The sequence below is a fragment of the Mytilus galloprovincialis genome, chromosome 3 (genome assembly GCF_965363235.1).
Source record: "Mytilus galloprovincialis chromosome 3, xbMytGall1.hap1.1, whole genome shotgun sequence".
Lineage (NCBI taxonomy): Eukaryota > Metazoa > Mollusca > Bivalvia > Mytilida > Mytilidae > Mytilus > Mytilus galloprovincialis.
Genome location: NC_134840.1, coordinates 9,521,904 through 9,549,885, shown reverse-complemented (window position 1 = coordinate 9,549,885; position 27,982 = coordinate 9,521,904). Strand labels below are relative to the sequence as shown.

At 33.1% G+C, this 27,982-nt stretch overlaps 2 protein-coding genes across 4 annotated transcripts in view; one reads left to right on the top strand and one right to left on the bottom strand.

Annotated features, from left to right (window-relative positions):
- Positions 1–188: 188 nt before the first annotated feature.
- On the bottom strand, positions 189–27,177 carry LOC143067150 (uncharacterized). 3 transcript variants are annotated; one of them, XM_076240201.1, is made up of 9 exons: positions 26,927–27,177; positions 22,330–22,535; positions 20,832–21,028; positions 10,340–10,416; positions 9,972–10,020; positions 9,525–9,596; positions 8,272–8,411; positions 3,954–4,208; positions 189–1,774 (listed from the first exon to the last, which is right to left on the bottom strand). In XM_076240201.1, exons 1-9 carry the CDS (start codon positions 27,051–27,053, stop codon positions 1,098–1,100), a joined length of 1,800 nt encoding a protein of 599 aa, XP_076096316.1. In that variant the 5' UTR covers positions 27,054–27,177; the 3' UTR covers positions 189–1,097. The 3 variants fall into 3 exon arrangements, with proteins under 3 accessions (XP_076096316.1, XP_076096317.1, XP_076096318.1); XM_076240202.1 differs by having other exon boundaries at positions 4,035–4,208; XM_076240203.1 differs by having other exon boundaries at positions 1,598–1,774; positions 4,127–4,208; positions 26,927–27,175.
- LOC143067151 (patatin-like phospholipase domain-containing protein 4) overlaps positions 7,852–27,982 on the top strand; it is a 30,499-nt gene continuing 10,368 nt past the window's right edge. The window contains exon 1 of the mRNA XM_076240204.1: positions 7,852–8,026. Within this exon, the coding sequence (XP_076096319.1) occupies positions 7,920–8,026 (107 nt within the window). The 5' untranslated portion in view covers positions 7,852–7,919. The remainder of the gene's footprint in view (positions 8,027–27,982) is intronic.

Sequence of the window (27,982 nt, the reverse complement as noted above, 5' to 3'; positions counted from 1 at the left end):
TCGCACTTATTAAAATATCTTACAATGCCACCGTCGCGGTTCTTGTACCAGTGCGATTAAGAGCCCTATGTGTGCTTTCCTTGCCATCATGTTCATACGTTGTTACAGTCGGCGGTATACTTAACCTTATATGTAAATAAATAATGTACTATCCACCTTCAAGCGTGAAGTAGTTGTTATAAACTATACAAATTTTCAACAAATTTATTAGTTAAATCAACATTGTTAAATCAATTATCACAGAATGAACTATAGGGATTTTGAGCAAATGAACAACATTCAGTCATTCCAATATAAGCACAAAAAATATAAATACTGCTAGAAACTGAGTTTTGGCGTGTTTGGTTGCTGTGTGTGTCGTATAAACCTTTCTATGCAGGTAAACATCAAACATTGCTCAACAATAAATATACATATTAGAGAAGAAACATAAACATACTGTTTTGTTTTCACAACACCAAATGTAAAATATAAGGTTAAGGACGATGTATTGGCAATGCAGCTATTGCTTAATTTATAGCAAAAAAAGCCATTAACGCATATTTTAGTCGGTATGATAAAACGATTGTGTAGGTATACGACAATATCAAGACATTCTAAATAAAAAAAAACATTCTGTGTCACTATTTGTTCCTCGACCATGAAGAAGGGCCGAAATTAAAAAAAGACCCTCCCCGTAATTCCAATTTAAGTCACACTTATTGAATTAAAAAGATCTGACATAAACACTAAATTCAAAAGTATTGTGTAGTAGTGTGTTCTGCATTACAAATATCAAAACTTCTTACAATTTGTTTAAAATTCATTTTTCAGTCTATGTTAAGAAATTGTCTGATTTTGTTTAAGTTATGTTTCCAATTTTCAAAAAATGGAAATGTTTTTGGAGGTGATAAATGATTAGTTTCTTTTGTTGCTAAGCTTTTTTTATGTACAAATAGATTGACCATTTATACATTTTCCCTTCATGATATTAAAAAGGCGAAAATATGCAGCCTATATGATACGAACTCTCAAACTTATTTTCCTATAAACAAGAATAAAATGATAAGAATTAAGTTCATTTCATATTATCGAGGTAAAAATGTGAAATATATATACTATTCTGGTTCTAATTTAGCATTAGGAATGGTTAAAACATGTTTAACTTCTGTAGTCTCCTCTTTGTCTGTCATAAATGTCGTGCTTTTCACTTGATTTTCTATATTATTACTAGTATTGGTGTCATTTGTCTCTGCGATTGTGATGCCATTTCCGGAAATGCCTTTTACGTCCTGGCGTACTTCCATACTTTTTGGTTTAGCTTCATCAGTCACTTTCTGTCTTTCAAGGCTGCTTTCGTTATTTTCCTCTGGTGAAAGTGTTTGATGAATTGTTGATGATGTGTTTGTATCGCCATTCTCTACTTTATCATAAACAACTGCAGTTTCATTTGGATCACTTGTAAGTTGAATAATTTTAACGGACATTTCCAAGTTTTTAGTTTGAGTATCTGATTGGTCAGTATCCTTGTTACATGTTTGTGACACATCTTGCGCATGAGCAGTAATCTCTTCCTGTATAGGAGATTGAAGATGTTCTGTTTCATCTTTCACTGATAACTGTCCTACTGGCGTTGGAGGAGGTTGATTTATGATGGAAGAATCGTCGGGGATATTACGAGATTTCTTGTATTTCATTGTTGGTACAGACACGCCAGTCACACTTGGAAGAATTGATTCTTTTTTCTGTGGAGGGGGAGATTTAAATCCTTTCAGCGTAACGATGACGCCTTTCCCTACAAAGTAAACAAGTATTATTGGTTAATATTTTATCCCAAATATTACATTCATAAAGTTTAACTGGTACTTATACTTTTTTCAATTATATTAACGTACGAAAATTATATATTTTCTATTTACTGCCACTTATTTACTATCAAAAGTCACTTTACACCTTTAAATAAACAAAAATTTCATATTTATTACTTTCAACAAAAAAATATCGCCTTTAATATGTCTTAGAAAATATAAAGAAAAACAAGAAAAACTTATTAACGATCAGAATAAAATTACATGATGAATTAAATAACATTTTACACGGAAAAAATCATTCAAACTAAAAAAGTTTTTTCAGAAACAAAAGACCATAGTAAATATAAAACAGTATATAATAATTAGTGGTTGTGAGTTATAATGAAATACAGTTTCTGTTAAGCAATGCAAACACACATTTTAAATTGTTTTTATAATCACTACTTTCTTGATTCCCTCTTTCACATAACTGTCTGTGAGTTAGCAATTAAAATCGTATATTAAAATTATAGACTTTCAATTTATCGCATATGAATCAGAATCAAAGAGAATTCTTTTTTTTTAAATCTTAATAATTTAATTTTGGATGTAACGCGTCTTCTGATTGGCTGACGTTATTTTGTTATCAGCCCATAGACATAACTTAGTCATGTGACCGTGTAATCATCAACGTTTTTTCATGGTTTTCTACGGTTTAAAATAGATTTAGAATTAAATTATAAGAAATGACTGTAATATTTTTTCTGTCTATTCGAAATAACATAAAAAATGTGGTGCACACTGTTGAATAACCCGCTACGCGCGTTATTCAGTGTGCACCACATTTTTTATGTTATTTCTTCATAGACAGAAAAAATATGACAGTCATTCCTTAATTATTTCGGAAAACCAGGGAATGACTAAGCAGTAATTTATGTAACAGGTTTGAAGCATGGATGTTTGAATTATTGTCATGTGTACATGACACAAAACACCAAGGTTGGAAAATAAAGAGGCAATGGAAATGGCTTGAAACATTGATGTTTGTATAAAAAGATCATTGGACTGGTTTGAAACATTAAGGTTTGAATAAAGCAATGATTTGACTGGTATAAAATATCGAGATTTGAATAAAGCGATTATATGACTGGTTTAAAGCATTGAGATTTGATTAGACTAGTTTGAACATTAAGATTTAAATAAAGCAATCATTTGACTAGTTTGAACATTAAGATTTGAATAAAGTGATCATTTGACTAGTTTGAACATTAAGATTTGAATAAAGCAATCGTTTGACTAGTTTGAACATTAAGATTTGAATAAAGCGATCATTTGACTAGTTTAACATTAAGATTTGAATAAACCAATTATTTGACTAGTTTGAACATTAAGATATGAATAAAGCAATTATTTGACCAGTTTGAACATTAAGGTTTGAATAAAGCGATCATTTGACTAGTTTGAACATGAAGATTTGAATAAAGCAATTATTTCACTGGTTTGGAATATAGAATTTTGAAGAAAGCGATCAGTTGACTGACTTGGAAGATAACTTTGATTAAAGCGATCATTTGACTCGTTTGAAATATTGTTGGTTGAATAAAACGATCGTTTCATGTATGAAATTTAGCAGTTAGAACAAAACTATCATTTGGAATGGTTTGGAACATAGAGTTTTGAATAAAGCAATTACATGACTGGTTTGAAAAATTGAGGTTTGATAAAAGCCACCATTTGACTGGTTTGAAACATTGATGCTTGAATAACTATTTTTGAACATTAAGGTTAGAATAAAACGATAATTTAACTTGTTTGATACACAGAGGTTTAAATAGAACGATCGTTTGACTTGTTTGATACAGTGGGGTTTTAATAAAGCAATAATTTAACTGGTTTGGAACATCAAGGTTGGTACATGCATGTGACTGGTTTGAAATGACTTTGACAACGACAACAAAACTATGCATGAAGGTAATTATATTATACATGTCGGAATTTCACACAATTAGAATAAATCAGATATTAAGATATATTTTGTAAGTTAGCAGCACACAGAACAATCAGTAAATATATATCAAGCGCAGTAAAAGCAAGGAGATATGAACAACCATTATGAGATAAGACATTCTAACTAATATATACACGAGGCAGCTAGCTACACTACCGGCACTGTCACAATGATACCTGTTATAAACAACCCATTTTGCAAAAATATTAGTTTTTCAACCAAATTGTTGTTAACAGCAATATTTTCTTTGTTCTCACTTTCATCTTGCATTATATTTATGGAAGGAACGATGGAATCAACTCGTGCACTTCGGGGACGACCGCCAGATGGCGTTGAGGAAGATAGTAACCTTTTAGAAGGCGCGGTTGCTGGTCTTTTTTGTTTTGTCTCTTTCTCGTCTGTTGTGTCGTCATCATCAGATCGAGGTGTATCTAAAATAAATATATTCTTTTGTTATTAACTACAACATATACGTTTTTCTATACTAAATATGCACACATATAATGCTATACATATATCGGTAATACATTTCAAATTTATAAATTAGAAAATTCTTCATTCAAATTTACATTATTAGCAAGATATTTAAAATATCAACAAGAAAGTGTCAATAGTACACGGATGCCCCATCAGCACTATCATTTTCTTTATTCAATGGAGCGTGAAAATTGGGGTAAAAACTCTAATTTGGCATTACAATTAGAAAGATCATATCATAAGGAACATGTGTACTACGTTTCAAGTTGACTGGACTTCCACTTCATCCAAAACTTCCTCGACCAATAACTTTAACCTGAAGTGGGACAGAGGGACGTACAAACGAACGGACGCAGATCAGAAAATATAATGCCCATAAATGGGGTATACAAATAATCATAGTTATTAAATCGAATAATGCATTCCATAACTATTAAATCAAAAAATGCATTTCCCGTGCAGATAGGGTAAATTCAATGAATATTAACAAAACTAAATCTATAACGCACAATCAAACCAAGCGTATCACATCATTGCTATTTTGTCTATTCACGTGAAATATTTTTATTGTTAACCAGATTTGTTTTCAAAACGATTCTGTAGGGATGAAAACACAAAGCAATCTCAAAATAAACCGGCGTCTTCCTGTCCTTATATATGACTCTTAGTCTATCTATGTTCATATGTAGTATTTGATTTAGCTTCAAGTAAGTAACAGCGGTCTTTTTTTCGTATCCACGACCTGGACCTTTAATGTATTAGCCTAAAAATCATTAGTAATTTTTCGCTTATTATATTTGACTATTTATCTAGGTAAGGTTGCAATCCAATGTTTTAAAGTATTTGATTGTACATCCGAAACCACTTTATAGCACTTAACTTCGACCGTGACCTTTGATGAGGGGACATCCAGATCAATCGGGGTCTACCTCTCTTTATATGTGAAAATATATGAAACTGATGCAATCGATATACGTTATTTGAGTAAGCATCCTGAAATGAATTGACCGGTGGAATGACAGAGTGAGACTGACCGACTGAATGACGAACAAACGGATCCCGCTCAGGGGCGTAGCTAGGTATCAAATCAACTGTAGGCACAAATCGGCAGGGGGTCTGGGGGTCGCTAAAGGCCCCCTGCAGGTCCAGGGCAGAGCCCATGGCCAGGTAGGGGGTTCAGGGGCCGAAGGCCCCCCGACGGAAAACGGTTTTCAGCATTTTAGTTGCATAATTTTGTGTACAAAAATATCATATTTACTGGTTTTTATCATGATAATATTCATGAAGAAAAGTTTGAAGAATTATGAATAATTTTACATTAACACCTGAATTAACGTAGTAGTGTACAATCAAAAATCTGAAAGAAAAAAAAATTATTACAATATGCCCAGTGTAGATCAGACTAGTTTTAGATTAAGGCCACCATGCGCGTAGCTACGTTTACGTCAAAACGCCCGGACGTACACTTGAATTTTGAAAATAAAACAAATATTCGACATAGAAAAAGAAAAACTGGTCAAAAGCACATCAGCCTTGTGCTTCTTTTTTTCAATGGATTGTAATTTTGAATAAAAAGGGACTAAATTTACTCAAATAGATCATTTAATATATTTGTTCGAATCTTTTGTAAAAGTCTGAATCTAGTACTATGAATTCTACGAACTTTTCTTATATTTAAAGCAATTCACTATCTGCTCAGATTCGATATGCTGTTTGTAACCAGTGATTTATGTCCCAAAAGCCACACAAAGCGGCGTCAACATTTAGGTTCTGAATGTGGATAAAGTCTTTTGAATGACTCTCCGTGAAATTTTATGAAAGTTGGACAGAAACTGTTTATGATCAAAAGAGTATTCAGAGCAATATAATAATGCAATTATACCTTTAATTTTCCCACATTTTAAGGACAAAATGTATTTCTTTCTGCAATTAATAAGTGGCCGCAGTTTGGGCGTATATTTTGTTATTTCTCAATTACATGAACTACATGTCGAACCTTCATCGAATTTTATGAAAATACCGAAGAAGCTTTTTCTATAACTTATGTCTAAAGCTAAGATTTTGAAAGCATTTTTTTCGTTCATTTTTTGTTCTTTTCTGATAGACAGCCGGATAGCCGGACTCTTCTTTACGCAGTTAATTGTTTTACATGCTCAATTTATAAACCTTCATAGATTGTCGTGAAATATTCCAGATCAAAAAAAAAAATATCAGAAGAAAATTTTCGATTTTTTTTTAAATCCCTTTAAAGGAACGATAAATTGAGTCACTTTTTGTGGGAAGAAATCCTAGGTGTTCCAGATTTTTTTTATATTGCACCTCTTAGAAATATGTTTTCGTGTTCATTAAAAGGTGCTTTTGTGGATTGTATGCTCACTCGATCACGGCACCATTTAAACTTATTTAAAAGTAATATTGGTTTGGACGTTTTCTCTAAAACCAATGACCATTAGGATAGCTTCCAGTTTAACACGATGAATAAGTTAACATATTACAAGATTTAACCAAAACAAACAAACAATTTAGATTCAAAAGTATGTTGCTATCAATGATTTTTTACTGACAGGAATCATTATGGTATCTCATTCCCTTTCGAACCCACTACCAGCAGGTGCTTTAACACTGAACGATTGGCACCCCTCATATCCCTCGCCAAGTTTCGGCCGTACACGTAAAAATGACCCAGCTACGCCACTGGCCACAGAGGGTCAAAGGAAAAGATTTTCAACTTTTTTGAACGAATCTTTTAAAATCTCAAATTTGGGCAAAAATTGGTTAAACAAATCTAATATTTCTGAACTTTTATGACTGATAACTTTCAGATCCAGTTTCATACACAAAGACAATGATACATTTACTCAAAGTCAAGTCGACGTTTTTTTCTGCCGATAAAATTAGTTGTACTCGCATCAACATCAACATTGAGGTGTCGGTGTCGGTGTATATGAAGAAGAGATAGATTTGAAAGTCGAAAGGACACCAAGAAGTCGGGTATTGTTTTTTGGTGTTGTAAAGACCCGATATCTGGGTAAGGGCGATGGTGTTGTGTACATGACGTTGTCATGTATTACTTGTCGGAGAAGCTTCAGTCTTAGATGATTCTCCACTATCGCCAGTTGCAGTCCTAGTCTGACAATTTTGACTCTCTTCTTCATCTTTCTTTCGTTTCGAACGAACAACAAATTTATCCATTAGGATACTAGTATCGGGATTCGAATACGGTCGGGTTATGTATAAATAATGATACGCAGTAAAATTAAAATTTTAAATTTAAAATTTTTTTTTTTTTTTCCAAAGGGGGTATAATCGGCAAATATATGTATAGGCACGTGCCTAGTCGAGCCTTAGGTAGCTACGCCCCTGCCGCTACTTGATAGCGTGAGATATAAATATACAAATTAATTAAACACACTGACATCATTCGTGTCACTCCTTTACAAAATAACAATTCGTGTCACTCCTTCAGAAAATAACAATTCACCAGGAAATCACTTTAAATTACAACAAAAGTATAGAAAGTCGATACCAAGTCGATAAAAATAAACAGGAAGATATTATTTCAGTTCAACCATACATGTATGTAACATACTAACTATCTCAGCTTTTCTATATTCAGTATAAAATTAAACACAAAAGGATCAACGCTGAAATACGCATATAGAGATATGTATAAACCTCTTAAAAATAGTGGTACGGAATCACAGGAACTTGGAGAAGATGCCAATGTAGAAGCTGATCTGTCAGTCGTCTGTCGGCTTCAAAATCCATCCTGGTTCGTAAATTTAATTTACAATTGCTTTGAAACAAAATAAATCGTTTTTTTCTGTTTCAGTAATGAATGAAGTTAATTAAATAAAAGTCTTCTGCAATTGATAACGGCTATAGTTTTAAAAATCAGTAGCGTGCGTTTGAAATGAGTTTGTGTGTGTCTGGACTTCGATAAACTTTATTTGTGAAACCCATCAACCAGAATCGGACATCCGTCATGATATGATATTCTAGAAAGTGTATACTAACCAGGTGGAGCACCGGGTGATTCCTCGTTACGTTCTCGTAATCTAGACATTGCTGGGCCACTCATAAAACAGTCAAGTGGATTACTACGAGGCATGTACACACCATACACATTGAAACTCTTCACGTCCATTAAACGGGCCCTGTTAAGTAATTGTTATAATTCAAATATTGAAACTCTTCAAATCAATTAAACGGGCCCTGTAAAATAATTGTTATAATTCAAATATTGAAACTCTTCAAATCAATTAAACGGGCCCTGTGAAATATTTTTTATAATTAAAATATTGAAACTCTTCAAATCAATAAAACGGGCCCGGTAAAGTAATTGTTATAATACGAATATTGAAACTTTTCACATCCATTAATTAAAGTTATATGGAACCTCAAATTATAAAAAAAATGATGCATATGTTTTTTATAACAAAATGGATAGTTGTCATTATTAAACTTATGTACATATACTTTTTTCTGAAGAAATGTTTTTAATTTGTCCACATTTAGAAGAATTTTTTTTTTTTAATTCCTTGCTTCCAGGAAGAAATTTGCCGATAAATTTTCCGTATTCAAAGTAACCTTAGAGTGACCCTCCATGGTACACATTTGGTGATCGCAATACGCATGGATCTGTCATTTAAATAAACTATTATCTGATTAAACATGTTATACACGTTCTCAATATCCATGCTTCTTTGTTGATTGTTTACTATAAGGTGACAATCGGTAAACTACGGCTTTAAATTACGACAATTAATGAGCAGTCATATTTTCACTTCATAACAGACAGAGAGAGAAAAAAAGTTGACGATTATAAGATATTTTTGCGTAAAAAAGTGATAATATCGTGCACATAAGACTAAGTTTATGATAAATACACGCATTGGTTCAAGAAACGGATAAACATTATTTTTCACCAGTCACTCGTTTCATATGACTGTAAACAAAATTCTTTTTTAACGAAACTTCAAAGTAAAATTGGCACAGTTGTAGCTGTAAAGGAGTGGGATTTGCATTGTTTATATTTACAGAAGTGCAACCTATAGCATATAACTAAAGATAAGCAACGCTTGAATAACCTTGACGTAGTTATCCTATCATTGCTCTTCTAAAGGGCTTGGCATTAACTTGATCAGGTTTTTATTTATGTCGTGTTACTCTTTGATCTGAACGTTACTATCAACCAGTAATACACTATGCTTATTTTATATATTGATAATACAATATCTAGAATATTTATTAATGTGTTATTATAATACCTGTTATATCTTGCACCGGTCAAGAAAGCATGGTTTGATTCTCCTTCAACAGATAAACTTACAGTAGATGGTCTAAAAATGGAAAACAAATATATGCATGTATATAATTGAATAAATTCAAATAACTAAATCACAATTACATAAAAATTATTATATTTAAATTCTTTTTGAATGAGTAATTTCTATTGCAATCTAGACTTAGACCATTTGTCGTAAATATAACATACACAAGTTAACAAAAAACGTGTAATATAGTCTTAATAATCATATGGGTTAGGCAGATCTATACTAGTACATAAAAATAGCACGGGATACTTACTTTCTATTGAAAGTCTGGCTTCCATGGTTTGAAACAGATAACAAAATGATATCGCGTAATATTTACTCACAACTAAAAGTCTGGCTTCCATGTTTTTTGACAAATGTATAATATCACGTGATACTTACTCTCTGCTCAAAGGCTGATTTCCATGGTTTCCTTGGTTTCCACATGGTACTGTAACAAAAACAAGACCTGTTTAATTGTAGCCTTACACACAAAAAAATCATAAGCTACAGTATATTCCTCGTGAAATTGTAACGGCACTAGAATTTATGTTGTAGTAATAACCAGCAATGTTTAAGATTTTCTAAAAACTTTCTGTACAGAGCCATGACTGAATTTGTATAAACTTTTCTGCTATTTATTAAATGCAAATCTGCTTTGAAGTTATATATAAGTTCCTTTGGTTAACATCTTATCATCGATCACACTAAGAATATTTATCAGCTTGAGACTTCACCAGTTTTCTTGCCATTACCTCTAAACAACTTACGTTTGATCGGAACATCTCGTCTTTTCTGGTAGGCATTTATAGGTGCTGAATTACATCTTTGTCGAGCCCTTAATAATCTGTAAATATGATTATAATGCACTGTTGTTACCAGATGTATTATGAGTTTGTCTGTTTGTCTGTTTACTGTTGCTAATATTTTGTAAGATGGTTTTATCATTTATTTCTGTCTTATGATTACGTTTGTTGTAAAATATTCCGTTTTTTGATTTCTAACAAAAGATGTAAATTAAGTAACACCCTCCCACAAAAAATTAAACTGATTCGCTGAAACTTGCACCAAATATACAAACATTTTATATTATTTGACAACAAAATAATTCAGAAAAAAAATGACTTCAGTTTCGTATTAATGAGGGGGGCAAGGGGGTACCCATAACAGCAAAACAGTGAATTGATTTGGTGAAAAACAGATAACAAGGAATTGAAAAGGGATAATAACAGATAACAGTAAATGAAATATGAAAATAAATCTGTCCAGGACCAATCCAGTAGATGACTCGTAGATCTTAGTATATAACTTGTGGTATGGACCTAGAAAATTGTAATTTGTGTAAACAAGACGTTTCGGCCGCTGAGGCAGTTCTGCCTTGGTTGATTTTTTTCCGTAACTTGTAAAATAAGTTATAGCATGGATGTTGAATTTTTCTGAACGAAATTTCTAGTTTCTGTTTTTGATATAGGGATATTTTTAATCTAGGGCATTTGAGGGATCAATTCTTAATGATTTAGGTTTTTTTTATTAAATTTTGAAAATAGTGCAGCCAGTGACACTTTATTATCAATTTGATTTTTAAATTTTTTTTCTGAAAAGCAATATATATACTTTACAAGTAATAAAAAAAAACTTTGATGCACAATATATTTTTTTTATTTTTGACCTCATGATAAAACTTACTTATAAAATACAAAAATACCCAGATCAGTGGAGACAGGACATATGTAACTGAAACACGCATGCCAGTTATGGTTATTCTGATAATAGAAATTGACTCAAGTGACAATTCTGATAGTATAATAGAAATTGGACCTAGTGAAAATTTGGATGACACCAAGTGAAACACCAATCATGTACATGTATCTTATGTGAAATTATAGAATATGGAAAATTTGGGTACAGCATTGGAGAAGCTGTAGGATTTTAAAAAGGGTATTTGTCGAAAAATTAAACTGAAGACACATCTGTATTTGCATCAATGGTTTCTGAGCTTCAATTTTCGCCATGTGAAGCAGTTAAAAAGCTTTTAAAAATATGGTGGTCAGGGTTCTCTTTCATGTAAATGAAAAGAGAGGGAGTAGCACTTATAATATAAATGCTAAAAGAAAAAGATTTTGTATAATTCCCAAAGCCATAATTCAAATCCACACCACTTAGTAATGTAAAACAATTCAAAGGAGAAAACTAACTGCCTAATTTATCCACAAAATAGTGAACGAGAAACTTAGTAACACAGTAACAAACTACAACCACTGAATCCAGGCTCCTGACTTGGAAGTAGGCACATACAGAATGTGACTGCGTCAACTTTAGCATGCTAGTTGGTGTTCAATCCTGCCCTAATCAGGGACAGTGGTGTAATAGTACAACATAAAGATTATAATGTGGTCATTGAATAAAAAAATCTATAGGGTGTACCAATGCTTTTTTTATAACAAAATCCATACTATAAATTATTGTACAAGTAATAAGTGAATTATAATTTGTACAAAATGATACATGTTCACAGACAATGGAATTTATTACAAAGGATAATAATAATACATACTGGAATGGTCCACGGTCCAATTGATTTTATATGTTTATGTGATGTTTGTTACTGAAATTCTTCTGCAAATACAGGGCCACCCGATATTACCAGTAGAAAGACCCCAATAGATATACATTGTAAGAAGATGTGGTAAGCGTGCCAATGAGACTATTATCCATTCAAATCACAATTTTCAATTATCTTCAATTTCTATGGAAGATTGGCTGTCAAAATGCTAACATTCCAATTTTCAATAACAGTTAACAGCAAATAGATTCTCACAATAACAGATAACAAAATAGATAATAGTCCTATAACAGCTAACAAAGAATAAGTCAATAACAGCTAACAGTAAATATATTTTCAGAATAACAGATAACAAAGAATTAAAATGCCCCATAACAGCATAACAGTTAAACCCCTTGCCCCCCTCATTGATGCTTCAAGGCGAAATTTCACCGTAGGCAGTATAACATTGTGAACTTTCACGGTCGACTATAACGATGATAGTGAGACAGGCAAGTAGACAAATGACTTTAATATATCACAAAACTCAATAAATTACAATCTTCAATTTTTTATTAACTTGGGGAGAATAAAATCACTTGTTTAATAGGAGTATAACAGATGTAAATATAATTTTGACCAAAATGAAGAAACAATTCGTGTAGGGTTCCACAGAATCCTTTGTTGAAATTAAAATTGTTTCGTGTAAAAGTGTAAAAAACTAAGTCTATTTATCAGTAAAATACGAGAAATTGGGAAACAAATATTTTATAAAATTTTACTCTGGATTCTTTCATCATACAAAAGCTTCATACCAAGTTTCAATAACATTACATAAGTAATCTGCACTGATACAGAATGGTTATATATAATACACATGTATGCTGTCATAATTTGTTATGGAGTTAAAACTGTCCACAAAATTATTAAAAAAAACAGAGATGACCAATTGCTTTATAAGATCTAGACATGGATTAATTGCGGCTGATAAAAAACTTTAATGAAACAAAAAACGTTGTTTTTAAAACAAATTTTGCCTTGAAAAAGTATTCTTGTGTGGAAATTTTGACAGTGTTTTAGTCTGCCAAAACTTTGTAATCTTTGTAAACAGTTTTGAAACGAATAAAAGAAATCCATGGACAATGGAATACACATTTTCAAATGTAGACTATAAAAAGTCTTAATAACAAGTAAGAGTGCCATAATACAGAAGAATAAATCATCAAAACCTAACCTCCACCCTATCTTAAAAGACTTAAGTAGGTATTCTTGAAATGACAAATAATCTATCATTAGACTTTCCAAATTAAACACCGTGTGACTTTAGAGAAGTGTTTTAACAATAAATAAGACTACAATCATGAATATAGACATATAATTGGACATCAAATACCCTTACGAGCATGAGCATTGGAAGTCATAGATTGGAGACAATCAATATAACATATATCTATAAAATACGCAATAAATGCTTACAGCAGAATACATCATGATTGTTATGAAATATGGTACTGTTGATACATCATAAAAATTGTACCAAAGAGTATAAAAGAGTAGTTATATGTGTAATCTTAAAAAGCATTCAGGGCATTAGAAGGTATTTACTAAACAGAAACAAACAAAGATCTGCCACAAAAAAATCCACTGGTTGATCTCAACTACAATAGGTTAAATAAGTATGGATGAAAATATGGTCACTTTGGTGTATCCCTATCGTCCTGTAAATAGTATCTTCTATGTGATTATTTCAGACATTTATAAAATCGAATACACTGAAATAGTGTTTTTTCTGTTTTCAATAGAATTTAACACATTTTCAATTATGCATGAATTTCCCTTACAAATATATATTTTTTTTTCTAAATAACTGTGTTTTTTTTAAGTTTTGGTCTTTGTGTTTTTTGATAGTCTATATATTTTTTACAAAATACCTAAAGAAATTTAAAAATCATGCATCCATTATCCATTTGACAATAAATATAAATGTGAATAATAAATATGTATGCATAAAATAACCATGCTTAATTTATACAGGGTCAATAAATAATACGTTATCATGCATATTCGTGCAAAAAAGCTTACACCATAATATTGTCTGTCTGACAAAAGTCCCTATCATGCTCAAGGTCGTTTTGTAACGTCAAACGTATTCTGTGACGTCATCGCTAAGCTAAATACCTTTACATTTGCATGTGCATTATGTGCGTTCTATATTCTTTGTACAATGAATTATTTTACTTACAAGATACCTGAAAATCATATAGATAATATTAAATGCATTAAATGGAAGTTATAACCCATCAACTAAGTTGCCCAACTGTATGCGTAATATTTTATAGCTAATCATATAAATATGTAAAAGCTAATTTCTAAAAGAAAATCGTCTACGTCAAAACACTGTTTAACTTTCGACGTGATAATCATTGCCAATCTAAGTCAGGCCAAACTGTTGTTAAACTTTCGACGTGATAACCATTGCCAATCTAAGTCAGGACAAACTGTTGTTAAACTTTCGACGTGATTAACATTGTCAATGTAAATTGAGGACTATTAAGTATAACCACTGTTAAACTTTCAACTGGCGACTTTCGATGTGTTATCCATTTTCAATCTGAGCCAATCTAAGTCAGGACAAACCACCGTTATACTTTCGACGTGATAACCATTGCCAATCTAAGTCAGGACAAACCATCGTTCAACTTACGACGTGATAACCATTGCCAATCTAAGTCAGGACAAACCATCTTTAAACTTTCGACGTGATAACCATTGCCCATTTAAGTCAGGACAAACCATCGTTAAACTTTCAACGTGATAACCATTGCCAATCAAAGTCAGGACAAACTATCGTTAAACTTGCGATGTGATAACCATTGCCAATCTAAGTCAAGACAAACCATCGTTAAACTTTCGACGTGATAACCATTGCCAATCTAAGTCAGGACAAACCATCGTTCAACTTACGACGTGATAACCATTGCCAATCTAAGTCAGGACAAACCATTTTTAAACTTTCGACGTGATAACCATTGCCCATTTAAGTCAGGACAAACCATCGTTAAACTTTCGACGTGATAACCATTGCCAATCTAAGTCAAGACAAACCATCGTTAAACTTTCGACGTGATAACCATTGCCAATCTAAGTCAGGAAACACTACCGTTAAACTTTCGACGTGACAACCATTGCCAATCTTAGTCAGGACAAACCACCGTTAAACTTTCGATGTGATAACCATTGCCAATCTAAGTCAGGACAAACCACGGTTAAACTTTCGACGTGATAACCATTGCCAATCTTAGTCAGAACACACTACCGTTAAACTTTCGACGTGATAACCATTGCCAATCTTAGTCTGGACAAACCATCGTTAAACTTTCGATGTGATAACCATTGCCAATCTAAGTCAGAACAAACCACCGTTAAACTTTCCACGTGATAACCATTGCCAATCTAAGTCAAGACAAACCATCGTTAAACTTTCGACGTGATAACCATTGCCAATCCAAGTCAGGACAAACCATCGTTAAACTTTCGACGTGATAACCATTGCCAATCTTAGCCAGGACAAACCACCGTTAAACTTTCGATGTGATAACCATTGCCAATTTTAGTCAGGACAAACCATCGTTAAACTTTCGACGTGATAACCATTGCCAATCTTAGTCAGGACAAACCATCGTTAAACTTTCCACGTGACAACCATTGCCAATCTTAGTCAGGACAAACCATCGTTACACTTTCGATGTGATAACCATTGTCAATCTAAGTCAGGACAAACTACTGTTAAACTTTCGACGTGATAACCATTGCCAATCTTAGTCAGGACAAACCACCGTTATACTTTCGACGTGATAACCATTGTCAAACTTAGCAAGGACAAACCACCGTTAAACTTTCCACGTGATAACAATTGCCAATCTAAGGCAGGACAAACCATCATTAAACTGTCGACGTGATAACCATTGCCAATCTAAGTCAGGCCAAACCATCGTTAAACGTTCGATGTGATAACCATTGCCAATCTAAGTCAGGACAAACCACCGTTAAACTGTCGACGTGATAACAATTGCCAATCTAAGGCAGGACAAATCACCGTTAAACTGTCGACTTGATAACCATTGCCAATCTTAGTCAGGACAAACCATCGTTTAACTTTCGACGTGATGACCATTGCCAATCTAATTCGGGACAAACCACCATTAAACTTTCAACGTGATGACCATTGCCAATCTAAGTCAGGACAAACCATAGTTAAACTTTCAACGTGATAACCATTGCCAATCTGAGTTAGGACAAGAGTGCACACGCTGAAATATCTCGCCTTCTATACTAATCATTGATACTATGTTGATAGTCCTAAGTATAAAACTAAGCTTTAATACAACTGTCACATAAACTTAACAGTAACCAAGATAACTAAACAAAGACCAATGAACCTTAAAAATTAGGTCAAGGTCAGATGAACCATGCCAGGCAGACATGTACAGCTAACAATGCTTCTATACAACATATATAGTTGACCTATTACTTATAGTTTAAGAAAAATAGACCAAAACACAAAAACTTAACACTGTGCAATGAACCGTGAAAATGAGGTCACGGTCAAATAAACCTGCGCGACTGACATAAAGATCATAAAATATTTCCATACACCAAATATAGATGACCTATGGCATATAGTATTAGATAAAAAGACCAAAACTCAAAAACTTAACTTTGACCACTGAACCATGAAAATGAGGTCAATGTCACATGACATCTGCCCGCTAGATAGGTACACCTTACAATCATTCCATACAACAAATATAGTAGACCTATTGCATATAGTATGAGAAAAACAGACCAAAACACAAAAATTTAACTATAACCACTGAACCATGAAAATGAGGTCAAGGTCAGATGACCACTGCCAGTTGGACATGTACACCTTACAGTCCTTCCATACACCGAATATACTAGCCCTATTGCTTGTAGTATCTGAGATATGAACTTGACCACCAAAACTAAACCTTGTTCACTGATCCATGAAATGAGGTCGAGGTTAAGTGAAAACTGTCTGACAGACATGAGGACCTTTCAAGGTACGCACATATCAAATATAGTTATCCTATTACTTATAATAAGAGAGAATTCAACATTACAAAAAATCTGAACTTTTTTTTCAAGTGGTCACTGAACCATGAAAATGAGGTCAAGGACATTGGACATGTGACTAACGGAAACTTCGTAACATGAGGCATCTATATACAAAGTATGAAGCATCCAGGTCTTCCACCTTCTAAAATATAAAGCTTTTAAGAATTTAGCTAACACTGCCGCCGCCGGATCACTATCCCTATGTCGAGCTTTCTGCAACAAACAAAAAAAGTTCGTTAAACTTTCGATGTGATAACCATTGCCAATCTAAGTCAGGACAAACCACAGTTAAACTTTCGACGTGATAACCATTGCCAATCTAAGTCAGGACAAACCACCGTTAAACTTTCCACGTGATAACCATTGCCAATCTTAGTCAGGACAAACCAACGTTATACTTTCGACGTGATAACCATTGCCAATCTTAGCCAGGACAAACCATGGTTAAACTTTCGACGTGATAACCATTGCCAATCTTAGTCAGGACAAACCACCATTAAACTTTCGATGTGATAACCATTGCCAATCTTAGTCAGGACAAACCATCGTTCAACTTTCGACGTGATAACCATTGCCAATCTAAGTCAGGACAAACCATCGTTAAACTTTCGACGTGATAACCATTGCCAAACTAAGTCAGGACAAACCATCGTTAAACTTTCGATGTGAAAACCATTGCCAATCTAAGTCAGGACAAATCATCGTTAAACTTTCCACGTGATAACCATTGCCAATCTTAGTCAGGACAAACCACCGTTAAACTTTCGACGTGATAACCATTGCCAATCTAAGTCAGGACACACTACCGTTAAACTTTCGACGTGATAACCATTGCTAATCTTAGTCAGGACAAACCATCGTTAAACTTTCGATGTGATAACCATTGCCAATCTTAGTCAGGACAAACCATCGTTTAACTTTCGACGTGATGACCATTGCCAATCTAATTCGGGACAAACCACCATTAAACTTTCAACGTGATGACCATTGCCAATCTAAGTCAGGACAAACCATAGTTAAACTTTCAACGTGATAACCATTGCCAATCTGAGTTAGGACAAGAGTGCACACGCTGAAATATCTCGCCTTCTATACTAATCATTGATACTATGTTGATAGTCCTAAGTATAAAGCTAAGCTTTAATACAACTGTCACATAAACTTAACAGTAACCAAGATAACTAAACAAAGAACAATGAACCTTGAAAATTAGGTCAAGGTCAGATGAACCATGCCAGGCAGACATGTACAGCTAACAATGCTTCTATACAACATATATAGTTGACCTATTACTTATAGTTTAAGAAAAATAGACCAAAACACAAAAACTTAACACTGTGCAATGAACCGTGAAAATGAGGTCACGGTCAAATAAAACCTGCGCGACTGACATAAAGATCATAAAATATTTCCATACACTAAATATAGATGACCTATGGCATATAGTATTAGATAAAAAGACCAAAACTCAAAAACTTAACTTTGACCACTGAACCATGAAAATGAGGTCAATGTCACATGACATCTGCCCGCTAGATAGGTACACCTTACAATCATTCCATACAACAAATATAGTAGACCTATTGCATATAGTATGAGAAAAACAGACCAAAACACAAAAATTTAACTATAACCACTGAACCATGAAAATGAGGTCAAGGTCAGATGACCACTGCCAGTTGGACATGTACACCTTACAGTCCTTCCATACACCGAATATACTAGCCCTTTTGCTTGTAGTATCTGAGATATGAACTTGACCACCAAAACTAAACCTTGTTCACTGATCCATGAAATGAGGTCGAGGTTAAGTGAAAACTGTCTGACAGACATGAGGACCTTTCAAGGTACGCACATATCAAATATAGTTATCCTATTACTTATAATAAGAGAGAATTCAACATTACAAAAAATCTGAACTTTTTTTTCAAGTGGTCACTGAACCATGAAAATGAGGTCAAGGACATTGGACATGTGACTAACGGAAACTTCGTAACATGAGGCATCTATATACAAAGTATGAAGCATCCAGGTCTTCCACCTTCTAAAATATAAAGCTTTTAAGAATTTAGCTAACACTGCCGCCGCCGGATCACTATCCCTATGTCGAGCTTTCTGCAACAAACAAAAAAAGTTCGTTAAACTTTCGATGTGATAACCATTGCCAATCTAAGTCAGGACAAACCACAGTTAAACTTTCGACGTGATAACCATTGCCAATCTAAGTCAGGACAAACCACCGTTAAACTTTCCACGTGATAACCATTGCCAATCTTAGTCAGGACAAACCATCGTTAAACTTTCGATGTGATAACCATTGCCAATCTAAGTCAGGACAAACTACCGTTAAACTTTCAACGTGATAACCATTGCCAATCTTAGTCAGGACAAACCAACGTTATACTTTCGACGTGATAACCATTGCCAATCTTAGCCAGGACAAACCATGGTTAAACTTTCGACGTGATAACCATTGCCAATCTTAGTCAGGACAAACCACCATTAAACTTTCGATGTGATAACCATTGCCAATCTTAGTCAGGACAAACCATCGTTCAACTTTCGACGTGATAACCATTGCCAATCTAAGTCAGGACAAACCATCGTTAAACTTTCGACGTGATAACCATTGCCAAACTAAGTCAGGACAAACCATCGTTAAACTTTCGATGTGAAAACCATTGCCAATCTAAGTCAGGACAAATCATCGTTAAACTTTCCACGTGATAACCATTGCCAATCTTAGTCAGGACAAACCACCGTTAAACTTTCGACGTGATAACCATTGCCAATCTAAGTCAGGACACACTACCGTTAAACTTTCGACGTGATAACCATTGCTAATCTTAGTCAGGACAAACCATCGTTAAACTTTCGATGTGATAACCATTGCCAATCTAAGTCAGGACAAATCACCGTTAAACTGTCGACTTGATAACCATTGCCAATCTTAGTCAGGACAAACCATCGTTAAACTTTCGATGTGATAACCATTGCCAATCTAAGTCAGGACAAACCACCGTTATACTTTGGACGTGATAACAATTGCCAATCTAAGGCAGGACAAACCATCGTTAAACTGTCGACGTGATAACCATTGCCAATCTTAGTCAGGACAAACCATCGTTAAACTTTCGATGTGATAACCATTGCCAATCTAAGTCAGAACAAACCACCGTTAAACTGTCGACTTGATAAACATTGCCAATCTAAGTCAAGACAAACCACCGTTACACTTTCGACGTGATAACCATTGCCAATCTAAGTCAAGACAAACCACCGTTAAAATTTCGACGTGATAACCATTAAAGATGACTTTATCTGCGTCTTAATCCTTACCCAAAGTAATTTTTTGACTGTAAATATGTACCTACTTTTACAAAACCTAACTAAATACATTACTGGCTATAGTTTTAATTATATTAATTGGACCATACACACGTAACTGTGAACCAAAAGGATGGAGGATTATCAACAGCAATACAATATCACTAGATGCTGAACCATTATCTTGAACGCATTTTGTTTTTTTATCGCAAACATAAAGCAAAGGAATCATTTTAAATGTATATCGAACTCACGTTGTTCTCGTTGGTCTCCCGAGTATCGGCATGGGTTCGGTAGAGGAAAGAATCGGAAGATCTGTTGCTGATAAATACTGATGTGGTGTAGTTTGTCTATAGTAGAGTGATCCGCCTCGTTTTGGTGTATTGGGAATTCTACCAGACGGCGTTGGAGTAACTGCTCTTGATCCCGTATAGCTAGAATCATTGTCATGCTACAAGTGAAATAAGATGATAAAAAGGGTCATTGTTTTTTAATTGAAAACTTTACTGCTGAGTAATAAGATAAAGCAAGTTGAGTTGTGTTGCCCTTTTAGTAACCCTCTTTGAATCCTGAAATGTCTAAATCTATTTCGAATACGAGAGAGACCATACCAATTTTATGAAGGTAGCACACCATGTTCAGTTGGAAACGCAATCAAATGTGATTTTCTTTCAAAAGACGCATGCTATAAAGGCTAAAGCTGCATACAATGAAATAATTAAAAATGAACTAATTTCATTTGAAAACAGTATCAGTATTCAGAAACATAAACTTTAGGTAATAATTTATTTATCAAAGTTTGACTCGTAATAAGAACAGACATTTATTTAAAATAATCCATGATTGTCAAAATAAAAATCGATTCACAAGTTCGAACAAACTTATCAACTTTACACCTGCTTCTCTGAGACTTTCGCCTACGTTTACCTATATAACGGACAGCGTTCAATGTCGGAATGCTTGGACAAAGGGCCCTTGAAAGGCTGTTGTGGGTCATAAAGTTAAATTGTAAATATATGAAGTCTGATATATTGACTGTTTTATTTGTTTTATATTGATGTATGTTGAATGATTTATCAAAAGCAAGTGTCGAGTATGTTATGAAGTTATTTGCCTTAGTTTAAATCTTTTGTAGTTGAATTGACGATAGTCAGTTCAATATTAGTATCTATAGGTAATAAGAGATGTTTAAAACAATGTCAATCATATTTTCAAATCAAAGTCACAATATGTTCCAAGTATGTATATAGTGGGTAAAGTATTCGTACCAGCTGTGATCTAAACGTTTTACGAGAATGTAAACGAACAAGAATTGTCAAACAACTGTGTAATATAGCAGTTGTCATTTATCAAGCGGCAGAAACAGCTACATACTATCAAATCATGTAGCTTCTGATGCTGCGGCAGAAACAGCAACATACTATCAAATCATGTAGCTTCTGATGCTGCTATGTATTTATACACCCCTGACTTTCAACTGTCTTGGTTTGAGGGTTCCTGATTAATGGAAATCCGAAAATTCGCTTTAGACGCACGACGTTGATTCAGCGGTATTTATCCTTTTCTTGCTCTGCACAGGCCTTGTGGTCATAAAAATTACCATTAGTACATGGTTTGGGTAAGTTTCAGGAAAATCGGTGATCATGCGTGCCGTGCCCCCATACATAAAATTGTTGGTCCTTACAGAGAATTGCTTTTAACATATTCATACATAGAATTCAACCAAAAGTTGAACCATTACATTGTACTTACCTTACAAGGACTAAGTAGTCTGTTTATATACAAAGGATTTTCACCACCGTGGCTTACTTCTCTGTTTGCCTCAGCTACCCATCCTGGAGAACCATATCTCTCAATGAAATCCTCGTCTGTCTGTCGGTCGACAGAATCTTTGATCTGCTGGTGATGTTGTTCGTCTTTATTAAATGAGTACGGACTTAGTGGGTGTTTTTTGCTGCCTTGAAAAAATATTTAATATGTTCTTAGATAAAATTAAAAATAGTCATTCCACCGTATTATTTCTGCTAAAGACAAAGCAGTGTCAATACCAGATTTTGTTAATGTACTATTGGTATCTAAATTAAGAGCACAGCCAACGGAAAATACATTGATATCTACTAATTATTAATGCAGTTTTAATGTTTGAAGATCATTAGAAAAGAGTACGCTTTCATTTCGAAGGTATACAACAATCGGTTAATGTAGATACATAGGAATTTTAATTATACTTCGATGTCACGAAGAAATGTATTCTTGTGGAATAGATTTTCGATTTGCTTTTTAGAAACGACTAAAAGATTACCATAAATCAACATAAGTAAGTGATTTCAATCGAATTTTGACAAGCACTGTCATTATAAATCGAATTTTGACAAGCACTGTCATTATTTTCGATCACGTATTCTATTTCAAATGCAAATTATCTATTATTACATAATAGTATACGCAGATTTATTTTGACCGAATGAATAGGATGAAGTGTATAATAAGCTTTACAGTCGTGTAGTTTTTCAAGTCTGTTCTTTGTTCTCGTGTAATTCTTTTATGTTTGGACTTGACAACTGGGTAACAACTTTATACAAAACGATGTTGAGTATCTAACACAACAATTCCTTACGATAGCAAACAAAAAACTGTATAGATGAGGACATATCACTTAAAAATGTGTTCATAGTGAAATAAAGTTTTTCAGTATTTATTTTTAAAATTTAAATACTGTAACATACATTTTATATCTTAAAACTATTACACTAACAATAATATATTAGATCTAGTTTATATCACAAATAGAGGGCGATACTTTAAAACAAGTCAAATAAAAATGCAAACCATGTATTTTTTTTATACTGAACTCGTTCTATTCAGTTGAGCAGTCAAAATATTTCTATGTCATATACAGTCACTGGCCCGATATCACTTTTCCTCATGAATATTTAAATAGAAGTTGTCGAAATAATATTTAATTATTCATACGACCTCTTCAACCTATTCTTGTTTCCAATGCATACAACGACTCAACCTTGTTTCTTTTGCAATTATTGGAAAACATATATCATTTGTTAATATTTTTTGTTTGCAACCTATTAATCATTATGTTTTATGCTCATGGTTGATATTTTAGTCCATACTCAAACGATTTCGTTCACCATCGAGTGTGGATTTCAACAGGTAAAAATGTACATTTCATTGTGTTGTATATTTCTCCCCGAGCATGATACGAGGCCTTTTTAAAGGGGATTTTCCCCAATATTTAAATCAAATAAATAACCTATACGCATTAAACAGCAATTGAAATGTTGTTTTTTTAGATTGCAGTGTAAAGACAATAATAGTCTAATAATTATAGATTATCGTTGATCATCTTAACGAGATTGATTTTCTCGCTTGAGCTGGGTTGACAGCTACGTAGTGCTGTGTAGATTTTGACTATCGAACGTGTAGCTTTGGACTAGTTGTTACATAGATATTGATAGCAGCTACGTAGCCGCTATTTTGCTACTACGATATTGAACTCAACCCTGGTACAGCGAAAGTGAGAAAAGCAATCGAGTTGAGATGACCAATGATAATCTGTTTATCGCTATTTTACCTATGACGACGTTGTCAATTTCATGTCAATTTCGTTAGCAACGCCACTTGGCCTCCTTAGTTTTTAGCGATAATTTTTCCATCTCAAGCGAGAAGCATGATATGAAAATTATCACAAAAAAAGATCAAAAGAAAAATGCACAAAATGGCGATAAGTATACAATACTTAAAATATACAAGGAGGTTAATCTACAATATGACCTTCAAAATGATTAACAAACACGGAACAAAATCTGCTTTATTACTAGAAAGGGTTAATTTCGTTTTCCTTAAGAATTGAATGCATCGTTTTGATTATTCAATTTTATTATATATTTTTTTTTTTTTTTTTTTGGGGGGGGGGGGGGGGGAGTAAAAGCTTTGACCGAAGCCTATAATGTTTGAAGCTTTAGCACATTTATGATAAAAAGTGCACACGGTCAACGCTGTTATAACCATAGTGTTATAACACTCAAACACAACAATCAATATGTTATCAGAGGTGGTTTGAAAATATTAATTTAAATTACAGAAATTTGTTATCGGTTCTAGTCAAATACCCGAACAAGTCTTGCATTGTTAACCCGTGTAAATGAAGTTATTATATTAGATCTATAATCTTGATTTTGTCTGGCTTCTAATCTGTCATTAAACGTTAATCTCTCATTAATCCAGGGGACTGACATCATCTTAATAAGGATCAGTAAGCTGTGAAATAGCAGTGTATGTAAATTACAATATTAAATTCTTACGTATCTGGAAATCTGACGGTGCAAATTAAACTGGAATATTGAAGGACAATCGTTAATATTATTATTAATTTCAAAAGGCACTGAATAACGTCTCAACACGATTTATCTCTAGATTTCTGGCACACAAACAAAAAGCGGATATATTTAGAATTGATTGTAGTAGTTCCTAAACTGAAGGTTCTCAAATCATCCTATAACATTCCAAAAGAACAGAGGACATGTAATTTGTGTTTAACTGACATTAAGAATTGAATGCTTCTTTTTGTAACTTCATTGGGGTGTAAAAGCGTTGACCGAAGTACATTTTGTATGAAGCGCGGAAGCGCTTCATTCGAAAAATGTACGCACGGTCACCGCTTTTACAACCCTATGAAGTTATAAAAAGAAGCATTCGATACTTATAATTACATTTTTTAGCTAGGATTATGAAAACACGAATTTTATAATTTTTTATTTAATTCACCTGTGCACTTTATTGTGGGACCTCGTGTGATCATGAATGATAAGTTTTATTGAGTGATGTAATTGCTTAAGGAATTACACGTAATGTGCAGTTAGCCAATCAGAATAACGTATTTTGATGAAACATACATATAATGTAATTATTTGGCAATTAATACCATTATTTATTTGAATGCAATTTTTTATTAGTAAAAAATATCAGAAATCAGCATTTTCCAGAAATATCCAAGTGAAGCAAAAATGAAAGGACTACTGTCATTGACTAATATTAACGTACTTAAAAATGTGTCTTTATTCACTTCAAAGTTAACTAAAATATTATAATATTAAAATATTATAATATAAAGTAAAGTAATTTTCTATATATTTCATTTCTAAGTTGTTTTATCTATTTCTTTAATTGTATGTGATTTTATTTTGTAATTTACCTCTTGTTTCACATGTCAATGTGACGGAGTGTTTTTAAAATAAAGCATATTGTATTGTATATTGGTAGCTGGAGTATAAAGCAAATTGTATTGTATATTGGTAGCTGGTGTATAATAAGTGGCTATCCAGCTGACAGAAATTTCCGTTTGACTGTGAAGTACAGGAATAAGCGTTATATATATTTAAAAGAAGTTAGTTTTCTTGTTGAAAATGACGCTCTCTATCCACATTAAAATGTATTGCAGTGAAAGATAATACTATTCATTTTCCGCCAGCTTCCCTCATACAAATTTGTAGATCTTTATACCATTGTACTAGTTAAAAACGAATATTTAATTACCAGCAAACAATTATTATTAATAATTACAAGTGAAACTGTATTACATTTATACACATGCCCACTATATATTTCCTGGTTTTAACTGAATTACCTTTTTATTGATATAGGGTTCAGTATTACAAGGAAGCTATTGAACAAAGTTCATAGTGGTAAAGTATTACAAGGAAGCTATTGAACAGAGTTCATAGTGGTAAAGTTGAAGTCATCTATTCGCTTTTTTCGGGCACCATCATAATTTGGTGTTGTGGAATACCTGTGTTACGGATGACAGCTAATTTTTTTTCAAACTCGTGTTTCTGTTATTGTTCAGTAATAAAATGAAATAGTAATAGTGGTATTCCTTTTTTATGGTGATGATATAAGTAGTAGTATATATATACGGAGATGTGGTATGATGATTGCCAATGAAACAACTATATCCACCCGAGTTCAAATGAAATGTATGCAAGCAACTATGGGTCTATAGTTTGTTAAGACGGTCAAGCAAGATATGTAAAATATAGTTCAAAATACCACAAAATGATTTATAAATAATAAATTTTGTCCCGGCAAAGCGTGTTATGTCTTAATATACTATCATGGAGATACTGAAAACAAAATCTATAATAACATTACAACACCCCTATTATGATCAGTTATTTATACAACTCTGCAGTTGCATAAAAATGTTTACTGACTTGTATTTGTATAATTGGATCTTTTACAATTATTTCAACGATACTCTTAAATGATATTCTGCTTTACTCAATCAATACTGACACAAAAGTATATATATTCTAGCACTGAAAAATATCCTTACCTCTTAGACCTCCATGAGGTCGTCTGCCATTTGAAAGAACCTCATTCACATTGTCTGAAAAATTCAGGTCTAACAATTTTAAACGAGGTCTTTTTCCATTTTGCGATCGAGGGCTCTTGTTTGTCATAACTTTTCATACATCCTTCCAAATATGATTTTCAGAAATTGAATTTAAATATTCCAACTGCACATATCAAACAGTTAAATTAAATCAATGATATCCGCCATCTTGTTACACCTGGTTGTCAGGGGAAATAGATTTTAAGGTCATAAGGTAAACTTTAAGTTAGACATTTAAATTACATAGAATAAATATTGATACATTAAAATTTACATAATAAAGAATTATATTGATGTTCAATTGATTGAATTACTAAAGTTAATCTGTCACACGGTAGAATGTGACTAGGTTATCCAATAACCGATATCATACAAAAATAGTATATCCACAGGAGACTCGTTCGAATTATAAAATCTTATGGGACAAAGTTTGTGTGCTGCACTTCTACTACTACCATATAATGACCTCCTTCAACAAATCGAAGATTATGTCACAGGAGAAAACTTACAACAAGACTTCTGTCATCCATTGCTTGCCTAAAAAGACTTTCAAATGGCATACATCTGATGTTCTCAATCTGATGTTCAGTAATTGTCGTTTGTTGATGGCCTTTTATAGCTGACTATGCGGTATGTGCTTTGCTCATTGTTGAGGAACGTACGGTGACCTATAGTTGTTAATGTCTATGTCATTTTGGTCTCTTGTTGGGAGTTGTATCATTGGCAATCATACAACATCTTCTTTTTTAATATAGACAAATGTATTTATAAAAATAAAAAAATAGAGGAAAAATGAAAAATGTTATGTATAATAAGATTAATGTAATAGTTGAGTTAATATTGATGCTTTGAAATTAAAGATTTAAAAGAGTCTACTGATGTGCAATTTATGATGTTCACTTGTCAGGTAGTTTAATCCAGTCAGTATTTATGATGTTCACTTGTCAGGTAGTTTAATCCAGTCAGTTATATACAATTTATGATGTTCACTTGTCA